General features: G+C 41.9%; 1 protein-coding gene across 7 annotated transcripts in view; it reads right to left on the reverse strand.

Annotated features, from left to right (window-relative positions):
• SBF2 (SET binding factor 2) overlaps positions 1-9,388 on the reverse strand; it is a 474,973-nt gene extending 465,585 nt beyond the window's left edge. For all 7 annotated transcript variants that reach the window (XM_082626802.1, XM_082626803.1, XM_082626801.1 and 4 more), the window contains exon 1: positions 9,192-9,388. In XM_082626802.1, coding sequence (XP_082482928.1) covers positions 9,192-9,246 — 55 coding nt within the window. In that variant the 5' untranslated portion in view covers positions 9,247-9,388. The remainder of the gene's footprint in view (positions 1-9,191) is intronic.
• Between the last annotated feature and the right edge of the window lie 3,499 nt (positions 9,389-12,887).

Consider the following 12,887-nt stretch of genomic DNA (forward strand, 5'->3'; position numbering starts at 1 on the left):
ATATATGTGAACACTTAAATGACATCTCTACCTTGATTATAGGCAGGCACATTTAATTCAACATATCAAAACTAACCTCAGCATTACTTTCCCTCATCCAAATTCATTTCTTCCCCTAAATTCTCCATTTGCATTCACAGCATCATCACCCACCCACTTACCCAAGTTAGAAACTGTTACCCTCAACTACTCTTTCTCCTTTACCCTTCACATCCACTCACTACTAAATTTTGCTAATATGAGCTTTCAAATTTCTCTAGAATCCATACGTTCCTTTCTATTCCCACCGTAAAAGCTCCTGAGTTTCTTCACACTGTTCTTTCTCCCTCCAGTCCATTGCTATTTGAGTCACATTTCTAAGATGTTTCTTGATTTTCAAGAATCCCCACTTTTCAACAGACCCCACGGTCTACAGAGTGAAAGCTATAAATTCCACAGCCTAATACACAGAGCTTTTCACAATCTGACCCCAACCTACTCCAGCATCAAAGCTTACCTCAATTCCCATTTACACTATACTTCTCTCCATTCCTGGAACAATCCATTTCACACATTTACATGTTTTTCTCTCTGCCTATAGCCTCCTCTACCCATAGCCTCCCCTACCCTTTTTTTCTACCTGGCAAATGCATATTCATCCTGCATACCGTGGTTTAAACATCGCCTTTCATAAGAAGCCTTCTCTCTCCCTCATTAAAGTGGACCCACCTTCTTCATTTATCACTACTTATTTCAAGACTCTCCATTAATGACTAAGTTAGGGATAGAATCTTACTCCTTACTCATTTATTTTTGTTCTAGCAATTAGCACAATGCCTGGAAAGCAATAAATACCTGTCAAATCAATGAATCCCAGATGGTTCTTGACAACTGGCAACAAACAGCAACCAAGAAATCCCAACTACTTCAATATAGAATGGGGGAAGGGAGGGGATCCAGGCTGACTATGAATTACAATGGTTCAATAATAAACAATTATCAATTTTTTAAATGTCTCAGACTATGACACCTCAGGTATTGTGCATAAATTTACCTTTTACCTTATCTCACTTATACTGCTTAAATAAAATATTTCAAATGCTTTCTCTAATATACTTAAGCAGGTTGATATGAAAGAATGCAAGAACCTCAAATGATTATAATACTTCATTCCAAGTTAAATACCATCTAAATAAATGGATGAAATTCTAAATGTATTAACGGACAGCAAAAGAAAACAAAAAGAAAAAAGTAAAGGCATATAAGGGAATTAACCCATGTGGTCATTAACAATTTTTCTTGCACAAATCTCAAAGTACGAGAAAGTAAAAACTATAAGAAAAATAAAGACAGTTGGCTAAGTAACTTCACCTACTAGAAACAAATGAAATTTTCTAATTATTGTACCACAGTACATAAGCAAAGTCAGGAAAATAAACTCTTAATTTCAAATTATCAAAATCAGACTGTCATAAAAATCAGTGATTTTCAAGCTATGTTCTCCTCAGCATGACAGTACAGTAAGTCCCCTACATACGAACCTTCAAGTTACAAACTTTCAAAGATACGAACAGGCGTTCGCATGTCCAATCAGGCAAGTTAGTTCATGTGTCTGGCGTACATTGTCAAGCGCGTGCATCTTCTACGAGTGGTTGTGCGTTTGTGTACTTTACTGTACAGTACTGTATAGAATACAGTAGTACAGTATCTTTATTTCAAGCCCAGGATGTCCGGAAAAAGGGTAAAAGCAGCGGTGATGTAACTGGTACTGCTAAGAAATGCCAAGCAGTAACGATGGAAACAAAAGTGAAAATAATTGAGACAGTGGAGTGGCAAGGGGAAGAAGAAGTAGGTGAAGAACTGAAGAGATTCACAACACAGGAAATGGCAAAGGGATTTTCTTTATCTGAGGAGGCACTGTTAGTTTTTGAGGCACAGGACCAGAACGTAGAACCGTACACAAAGGTTGCAGCAGCTGTTCAGAACGCAATCCAGTGCTGCCGTGTCATCTATGATGAGAAAAAAAGAGCTACTACCCAGACATCACTGGATCATTCTTTCAAGAGGGTAGATAGAATTGAATCCAGCAAGGAACCAGAACCTGTGCCATCCACGTCAAACGTGAGTGACATTGCAGCTTGCCCTCCATCTCCTGTTGCTGATGATCCTTCAGCTCTACCATCTCCCACCTCCTCTCCCTCCTCCAGTCAGTAACTCCTCTTGCCTGTTCACTCGATGCCAGCCCCTGTATGCCAGCTGTTGTAGTGTACTACTGTACTTTTTTCAAGGTACTGTACTGTAAGATTAAAAATGTTTTATTTTTTGTGTTTTTTTTTATGTATTATTTGTGTGAAAAGTATTATAAACCTATTACAGTACAGTACTATATAGCGATTGTGTTAGTTGGGTACCTAGGCTAACTTTGTTTGACTTACAAACAGACTGGACTTACGAACGTGCTCTCAGAACAGAACTCATTCGTATGTAGGGGACTTACTGTAGTATTCAAAAGAGCACAAAATTGGAAACAAGTTAAATATCCAATAATAAAGTAAATGATGAAGTCATTATTATACCCATTATAATACCCATTATTAATATACCCACAAGATGTAATAATTTAGCCACTGAAGATTATGTTTTTCTGGAATTTAATAGAATAACCTTTCCCTATGTCATCGATGTTAAGGAAAAAAATAAGGCTACTCTGGGTGTCTTTTATCTTCCTTATAGCTTTTTTTAAATTAAACTTTTATTTTAAGACACCTATTAAGAAATAATACAGGGCTTACCTGGTGGCGCAGTGGTTAAGAATCCGCCTGCCAATGCAGGGGACACAGGTTCAAGCCCTGGTCCTGGAAGATCCCACATGCCACGGAGCAACTAAGCCCGTGTGCCACAACTACTGAGCCTGCACTCTAGAGCCCGCAAGCCACAACTACTGAAGCCCGCACGCCTAGAGCCAGTGCTCCGCAACAAGAGAAGCCACCACAATGAGAAGCCCACACACCACAATGAAGAGGAGCCCCTGCTCGCCACAACTAGAGAAAGCCCACGTGCAGCAACAAAGACCCGCAGCCAAAAATATAATTAATTAATTAATTAATTAATTAAAGAAAGAATACAGAAATCCCATTTCTCTGTACCCAGTTTCCCTCAATGATAACATCTTACAAAATTATAGAACAATATCAACACTAGGATACTGACATTAATACAATATACTTTCTTGTTCAGATTCCCCCAGTTTTACTGTACTCATTTGTGTTTGTGTGTATTTAGTTCTATGCAGTTCATATGTAGGCTTATGTATCCACCACCCAGTCAAGATACAAAACAGTTCTACTACCACAAAATCCCTCCTGTTACCCTTTCATAACTACAGCCATCCCTCACCTTCCTTACAGTTTTTGTATTTTCCATATGTTCAGCAACTGGGTATTCATTCAATACACCTTTATTAAACATCTACTATGTGTCAAGCACTCTTCTTTGCATATAATTCAAATAGCATGTATTATTTTTTCCAGTTTGTAAAAGTAATTTTTCAAAAGACAAGGTTTTCTTCTTTCAACTCAACTTTAAAATAGAAATATGAAAAGAATCAACTAAAAAGTATTATTAATTGAAAAGATACTTTAGGAACAAAAATAGTTTAGTATGTTGAACAAGTAATTCCAGGAACATTCTGGAATTAAACACAGAACATTTCAGAATCATATTATCATAGTATGATTAGCTTTTAGAGAGATGTAGGTAACAAAATCATACTAACTCCTGAAGAAAGCTTTATAACAAAGGCCTGCAGACTCAATTAGATTTATTCTTTACTTATTAAAGGTTTTTTGTGTTTTTTTGTTTGTTTGTTTGTTTGGCTCTGTGGGGTCTTCATTGCTGCGCCCGGGCTTTCTCTAGCTGTGCAAGGGCTACTCTTCGTTGCAGTGCGCGGGCTTCTCATTGCGGTGGCTTCTCTTGTTGCAGAGCATGGGCTCTAAGAGCGCAGGCTTCAGTAGTTGTGGCTCACGGGCTCTCGAGCACAGGCTCAGTAGTTGTGGTGCGTGGGCTTAGTTGCTCTGCGACATGTGGGATATTCCCGGACCAGGGCTCAAACCTGTGTCCCCTGCATTGGCAGGCGGACTCTTAACCACTGCGCTACCAGGGAAGTCCTCTCCCAGTAACTTTTTACAGAGAGTTTTACATAAAAAGAACTACTCAAAGGATACAACTCAAGATATACAAAACTATTCTAATGCCTAAAAAGTGATTCAAATTAAAACACCTACTCTTCAAAAGCTATTGTTAAGAAAATGAAAGGGCAAGCCACAGATTGGAAGAAAATATTTGCAAAACACCTGATAAAGACTTGTATCTAGAACTTAAAAATTCAGTAATAAGAAGCCAACAAATGCAAACTATTACATACAGAATAGATAAACAACAAGGTCCTACTGTATAGCACAGGGAGATAAACCATAATGAAAAAGAATATAAAAAAAGAAAGTATATATGTATAACTGAATCACTTTGCTGTATAGCAGAAACTAACACATTGTAAATCAACTATACATAAATTTAAAAAAGAAGCCAAACAAACAATCCAATAAAAAAAGGGTAAAAATTTGCTCAGCCTCTTTACAAAAATATTCCAATGCAATAGGCACATGAAAAGGTGCTCAACATCATTAGCCACCAGGAAAATTCAAATTGAAACCACAATAAGATACCACTACATGTCCACTAGAATGGTTAAAATTTTTTAAATAATATAAATAAAATTTAAAAGACTAACTGGAACTCTCTTACATTGCTGGTAAGTATGCAAAATGGCACGGCCAGTTTGGAAAACAGTTTGGTGGTTTCACATAAAGTTAAACAGACACTGATCATATGACCCAGCAATTCTTCTCCTAAGTATCTACCCAAGAGAAATGAAACCATATGAACAGTCAAAGATCTGTCTGCAAATGTTTAGAATAACTTTGTTCATAATAGCCCAAAACCAGAAACTCAGAAGTCCACCAACTGGTGAACGGATAAACAAATTGTATTATATTCAGCAATAAAAAGGAACTGACAATACATACAAGATGGATAAGTCTCAAACATATTTTTGTAAGTGAAAAAAGCCAGACATAAAAAACTATACAATTCCATTTATAAGACATTCTAGAAAAGACAAAAGCGCAAGGACAGAAAATAGATCAGTGATTGCCAGAGGCTAGGGAGGGAACTGACTGCAAAGGGGCACAGAAGAGCTTTTTGGAGGGAAGTGTTCTCTATCTATATCTTGATTGCGGTAGTGGCTACACTTATGTATACATCCGTCAAAACCCACTGAACTGTTTAGTTAAAAAAGTGAATTTTATTGCATGTAAATTATACTTCAATAAACATGACTAAAGAAAAATTATCCTAGGGAGGGTGGGAGGGAGGGAGACACAAGAGGGAAGAGATATGGGAACATATGTACATGTATAACTGATTCACTTTGTTATAAAGCAGAAACTAACACACCATTGTAAAGCAATTATACTCCAATAAAGATGTAAAACAAAAAAGAAAAAAAGAAAAATCATCCCAAGTCAAAAAAAAAAAAAAAAAGAATACATCTCGCTATCAAGATTCTACAATTTATAAAAGCTTCTGGATTTTGTTACTTTAAAAAATAATCTTCCCTTTCCCTACTGTGGGATAGAGAGTAGTCATTATAGCCCTGGGGTGGGGTGAGGGTTGTCAGAGCCCAAGTGAACCAAAGAGGTACTCTATGTGGGGAGGAACGGCCAAATGAGTTTAGTCAGAGGCCAAGCACTGCAAGGAGGGTGTCAAAGCAGAGGGGCAGCCTGGCATGGGGCACTAGGTGAGCACGGAATGAGGACGACGTCGTACTCCACATGGAAGCAGAACCTAAGGGGAGTGAGAAGTATATCCACAAACAGTGGGGAAACTGACATGGGGAGCCGAAGCCAGGGCAGGTTGAAAAGGCTGTCCCTGTATTGGGGCATCCTGGTATGGCCTGTTAGGTCCTGACAGGGACACGGGGCTGGGAGAGAAAGAATGAAGAATCTGAGCCCAGCAGAGAGAGGAAGGCATCCAGGAGAGGAGAGGGTGGTAGCAAAGACGAAAGATTGGTTAAATACAGGGAGACTGAACACAGAAGTAAATATATTAAGGATAATGGAAGCCAGATTTCTCACTGTCAGAGAAGAATATTACAAATATAAAAAAGGAAAAAACTAGACTGGACCCTGGAGTGTTGCGAATGAAATCAGTGGTACTGGTCGGAACTCACAGTTTTCAATATATATGGAAAAACAAATAAACATAGACATAAATATGTGTGTGTGTGTACACATACATATATTCCCCGGCTCAGTCCATTAAGAAAGCCTGAGAGCAGTAAAAATACAACAGCAATAAACACACAAGCACGGAGATCTTAGCTTCTAAATACCATTATCCATTAAAAGGATCCAGGTCTCCCTAGAGAAATGGCTGATTCCAGAACTAAAGGAGGGACAGTACAAGATAAGCCCAGAACATCTTCTTATACCAAAAAGTAAAGACATGCTCAAAGAATGGTGGGGACATGTCATAAAGACATGGAAGCCAGCTTGAATGGGCTCTCGTTGGCCAAAAGAGGAATAATTTGAACTAAATAAACAGTAATAATATAACTCAGCAAAAAAACATGAAGAAAACCATGTATCCATAGATATAAATGCATAAAGGAATACAAGTTTGATGAGGAACAAGACACATAGTTTCAAAGAAGTCCTCACAAAAACCATTCATTAATTAACTATTAAATATTAACTTCAGAGTGAAGAACCCTGGCAGACATTGCTTATAATCAAAGTAATCAAGTAATCAAAGTGAAAATCACCAATAATAGGACAAACTGAAATTTTACACCAGATAGGATGCAATGAGCACCACTTCTGTGATATTCCTGCCCAAATACATAACCTGTATGTATCTAATCATAAGAGAACAGATAATCCCAAATGAGAGGTATTCTGCAAAATAACGACCCTATAATCTTCATTAGGGTCAAGGTTATGAAAATCAAAAGACGAAGGAATTGTTTCAGATTGAAGAAGTCATGCAGCACATGGCCAAAAATGTACTGAAAGTAAATGAAAACGAAATTCATCGCCATCGAGAATAAGTACGCAAGCAGCAAACTCCTGAATATCAGTACGATGCCTCAGCTGAGCTCAAAAGCCATCCAAGAGCTTGCCTCACCTCTGATGAGATGGTCCTGTGACAAATAAATGCAATACCTAATTCTGAACTGGATCCTTTTGCCAGTAAAGAGATTAATGGCATAATCAACAAAACTTGAACCAGTCTGAGAACTAGATGGAGTACTATGCCAGTGTTAATTTCCTGATTTTGATGATTGTACTGTGATTATGTAGGGAAATAACCTTGTTTGTAGAAAATACACACTAAAGCATTCTGGGGTGATAAGGGAGGGCATCAGGTCAGCAGCTTCCTCTCAAATGGTTCAGGGAGTAAAGAGTTCTTTGTACCGTACTTGCAAGTTTTCTGCAAGTTTGTGATTGTTTCAAATTTTTTTAAAGGTGGGGGGGGAAACCCCAATGTCGCTAAAAATGAAATAATGTTAAAAACAAACTGTGATCCTCCATATTGTTAATCTTGGTAATAAGAAAGAGACAGCAGACTATGCAAAATTACTAGGAAATAACAAATAAAATTTTGGAGCCAGAAAATACTTTAAACATAGCCCAAGCCCTTCTTTTGTTAACCTCAATCAGGTCAAGAGTGATGAAGGACTAAACAATATAAAAGGTCCCCGCTAAAGGAAGTTATCAGGAGAGGAATAGTGAAAGGGGCAGTAGACCAATAGTGGGTAGAACAATGGTATTCTGATGCTACAAATGGCTGCAACCATCAGCAAAACACAATCTCAGCATCTCCTCTGAAAAATGAAGGGACTGTCTAGCTGAGTTCTAAAATTCCTTGCAAATGTGCGACCAGAATTATGCTGAAATAGACGTGCTTCCCCAGCTCAAGTTATTACATTATGTGTAGCTATACAGTAATACAAAAGAATACAGATACAAAAATAAACGTGCATAAACCCTGAATTCTCTTCAGTTGTGGAAATCCCTCAATTAAATTAAAATGCAATGCATTTGCCAGATTGTTCCTTATGAGGAAAATTTTGTGACAAATGAAAAGAATTAAAACACACATTAAAGTGAAACAAGATCACCTTCAGAGGTCTGCTAACGGTCCTTACCTAAAAGACAGTGTTCAGGACTTGGGGGGGGCGGAGTTGGGACGAAGTGAGAGAGTAGCATTAACAAACATACACTACCAAATGTAAAATAGCTAGCTAGTGGGAAGCTGCTGCGTAGCACAGGGAGATCAGCTCGGGTCTTTGTGACCACCTAGAGGGGTGGGATAGGGAGAGTGGGAGGGAGGCTCAAGAGGGAGGGGATATGGGGATATATGTATACGTATAGCTGATTCACTCTGTTGTACAGCAGAAACTAACACAACACTGTAAAGCAATTATACTCCAATAAAGATGTTAAAAAAAATAGTGTTCAGACTCATTCTGAAATAACCGTCACATTTGTTCTGAAAGAACGAGGCACATTTCCTAGAAATGTTTAGAAGTTTAAGGATCCTTTCCCCTTCCTCGGTACCACGCGTCCACAGGCGCGGTGACTAGACAGGCCCCCACCAGCTCAGGGGTGAGGGAGCACAGGACTCTCAGCACTTCCTTTCGGAGAGGACAGCCCCCTGCGTCACTCGCTACTCACTCAGGATGCTGGGCAGAAGTTTATCCCCGAGGAACTTAGCACAGTTGGCTCCCGCCCTACCAGCCCCGCGGTCCTGGCCCAATCCCGCCGGCACCGGGGCGCTGCCCCTAGTACCCAGCCCCCTCCAGAGCGAGGGTCGCGGCACCCAGACTCGCCCCAGCTGACCCAGCTTGGCCGCCCCGGGCCCGGAGGACGCGATCTCCTCCTCCCCCTCCCCTCGTGCCGGCCCCTCACGCCCACTGCGAGGCTCAGCTGGGCCAAGAAGGCCGGACGCCGAGCGCCGCTCAGCCGGGGCCCAGCCCCGGCCCTCCCCGCCTCCAGGCCGCGACGCCCGGCCCCGAGGAGCCCACTGGACGGCAGCCGGGGAGGCGGGGGCGGGGAGGCCCGGGGGCGGCGCCCGTCCCACACCCTTACCTGGCTTCTCGTGGTCGTAGCCTACTACGATGAAGTAGTCGGCCAGCCGGGCCATGGCCGCCGCCGCCGCGCCGGGGAAGCGGGTGCCCGTTGCCGCCTTCGCCGCCGCCGCCCACCCGGTCCGGGAGGGCTCAGCATTTTCCCTGCAGCAGCAGTAGCGGCAGCGGCGGCACTTCAGCCATGTTTGACAACCGAGGCGCGCTCTGCGCCTGCGCCGCGCTTAGCGTCCGCTCCTCCCCCGCCCCCACCCGCGCTGGCTGGTTGACCTGACCCCCCGGCGGAGAGCCCACCCCCACCCTCTTGGCGCCGCTAGGACAGCTGGTTTGGGGAGTGGGCTGCCGGGCGTATTGCTACCACACGCCGCCACCGCAGCCGCTTGGGGTGGTTCACTTTGAGGCCTGGCTGCCCCTCCGCGGCCCACCTCCCACTCCACTATTTTTCCTAAAGCAGGGTGTCTTTCCTTCCGCCTTCTCCACTCTTTCTTTCTGGGTATGGGAAGAAGAGACAGGGATGGTTGAGGGGTCCCCTGGAAAGTTTGCTGCTTCCCCTCCCCCCTCCCCCTCCCCTTCCCAAGACGAGATTCTCCCGCCCTCGACTGGAAGCATGGAATTTGCACCGCCAGGGCTTTTGCTGCACGTTTCCTGTTTATGTTGTGCAGATGGGAATTTTAGGAACATGCCACCGAGTAGGCGGAGGAGGAAGAGGGTTTTGCTCAATCCTCAGAGGCGCCTCGTGCTTTAGTGCTGGGTGGGCTGGGGGCGGTTGGCCTGGGCTTCCCCCAGAGCGCCTGGGGAGGCTGGATTCCTCCGAAGAACGCGGCATCCCCGGGATCCTCCTGAACTGCCCGGAACAACAGAATCCGAGGGAGGAGGCTTGTCTCTCCCAAGGGAGCCCTTCTCGTCTAGGGTTTCGCCCCTTGCAGCGGTCCCAGGGCTCTTGCATCAGGAGCAGGAACTTCTAACTTCCCTGTTCAAACAATGCAATTAAAATGAATTAGTGGATCTCATCATCCAATCTAGGAATTACCTAGATCGCTTTCTTTTTACTGCACCTCTTATTGATCGTTCCGAATTTGGCAAGTGAGGCATCCAGATGAGCTTGCTTTGTCCTGTTAGTATCTCCTGAAGTTTTAGTAGCAGGATACGTTACAAGTGGTAGACTGAAGTTGTGGGAATCTCCATGATTTGCAAATATGATTATCTTCCTGGTTGCTTGTCACTACTCATTATTAATTGAGGATTTAACCCCTCATTTACATATAAGAGCTCTTAGCAAAGTGTCTTAAGTGCTTAACGAGTATGTTTAATGAGTGAATGCATACAATTTCCCCCAACTACCAGCAGGAAGCTGCTCGAACTCTGAACTGTGAGTTCAGAGATTTGGTGTCTCAGCTACTGAAAGTTTACTGTCATTGATCATTTCCTCTTTCTGTGTGGTGCTTTTTTCACCCGCAGATTGAGAGGGTTGGGCTGTGCTAGAAACTGAAACTCCCAGGAAGGAATACTTTAACTCAAGGAGTTCATTTGCAAATTGCACATGGTCAAACTGAATCAGCCTAGTTGCAGAGGTGGCGGCAAGATAACAGATTGATCTTGAAAACAATTAAAACTAAAATGCTTCAGTCAAACCTCAAGTAAGAATCCTCTCTATAAATTCCCTGAGAGTTCATCATCCAACTTGATCACTTTTAGTAAAGCCTAATTTAACTTTCCTGGGAGCTAGCCCATTCCACTGTTTAACAACCCTATTGTTAGAAAGTTCTTCCTTGTTACTCAGAGTTTTCCTGTAACTTCTCCCAATTTTGCGCCATGGAAATACCCAGAAAAAATAAAATCTATCTTTGTATGATAGCCTTTCTGACTTTTAAGGCAGCTATCATGTTCCTTCCCCATTTCACTTTTTTTAAGGTGAAATTTACACATCATAAAATGAACCGTTTTAAAGTGTGCAATTCAGTGGTATTTAGTACGTTCACAATGTTGTGCAACTACCCCGTCTATCTTGTTCCGAAATATTTTCATCACCCAAAAGAAAAGCCCACGCCCGTAAAGCAGTCACTCCCATTTTCCCCTCCCCCAGCCTCTGACAACTACAAATTTGCTTTCTGTCTCTATGGATTTACCTAATATGGATATTTGATATAAATACAATCACACAATATGTGACCTTTTGTGTCTGGGTTCTTTCATTTAGTATAATGTTTTCGAGGTTCATCCATGTTGTAGCATGTATCAGTACTTCATTCTTTTTCATCGCTGAATAATATTCCATTGTATGTATTATACAATGTGATGTCAAATTTATCTATTTTTTCTTTTGTTTCCTGTGCTTTGGTGTCATATTGCCTGGCTTCCATTGCAATCCATTGCCAAATCCAAGATCACTCCTTGGAAGGGAAGATTTACTCCTATGTTTTCCTCTAAGAGTTTCATAGTTTACTCTTGTTTTAGGCCATTGACCCATTTTGAGTTGATTTTTATATATGACATGAGGTAGGATGTCACATTTTACTTTTAAAATGTGTTTTTATTTCATTCACAAGTGTTGGTTTAAATTTTTTTTTTTTAAATCAAAGCTTAGCTGTTTTCAAGCCTCAAATCAAGTGCTGTTTGCATTTAGACATGTTTCACCTGTTAGGTCATAGGTAGGCTGCCAGACCATTTGAAAATGGGTGTTTTGTAGCATAGGGATTTTGACATACCCCAGGTATATGTATATAAAGGCATCATGTATTTGAATATACATGTGAACATATTTAGCATACACTGGAACTGTGCTTTGCTTCTCGGCCAACAGCTGCCAGTCTGCTGAAACTGATAAGCCCTGACAAGGCAGCCTGATTACTGAGGTTGGCTGAAGGCCAGACCATCCCCTGAGATAACCACCATCACCTCTCACCAAAGAGTGAGGGGTAAAACAAACTCAGATTTGTTTTACTGAAGGGTGGCAGGGAGGGAGGAAGACTATGCAATACAATGATGGTGTGTACACAGCAGATGCCTTTCCTTTATGCTTTAGAAGTCAAAAAGGAGCTGATTACTAGTCAGCAAGAATTATCAACCTGCTGCTCCTACATTTGGCTGTCGTGGAGTAAGTGGTTGATCTGTACAGTCATTTCAAGTGCTTCCTGTGGTTAGCCACTACAGTTCAAAGAGGCAATATGAGAGTTCGACTTGACCAAACATCTGCAGGCAGGGTTGGGGCCTCTTCAAACAGTCTCTACCAACAAGTAACAAAGGAGACTAAGCAGCTGTGGTAGATAATTCCCTGATCCATTGCCACATCTCCATCCACTCGGTTGCCCAAGTAAGAAACTGAATGATTGCTACCCTTGACACCTGCCTCTCTCTCAGCCCCACATTCCTCACTCAGTCCTATTGATCCTACTTCCCAAATATGTAAGTTTCTCTCCCCACCTCACTGCCACCCCACTAGTCTGAGCCACTATCACCTTCCACCTTGTCTATTGCAAGAGCTTCCTAACTGGTTTCCCTGCTTCATTGATGATCCCAGACTTTCCCTGTAGGTAAAACTTCAGGACAGTAAGTGGATTATGAACCCTGTCTTCAAAGTAAATCTGTATAGGAAACATACTGTTTCTACCTTGGGTGTCTGTTTAGGGTGCAGGAAGGAGGCTTCAGAGATGGCTAATAGAAATTGTCCTACAAATGATTTCACATGTGTGATTATATGAAT

This window comes from Mesoplodon mirus (genome assembly GCF_964341445.2).
Source record: "Mesoplodon mirus genome assembly, chromosome: 7".
In the NCBI taxonomy this organism is placed as follows: Eukaryota; Metazoa; Chordata; class Mammalia; order Artiodactyla; family Ziphiidae; genus Mesoplodon; species Mesoplodon mirus.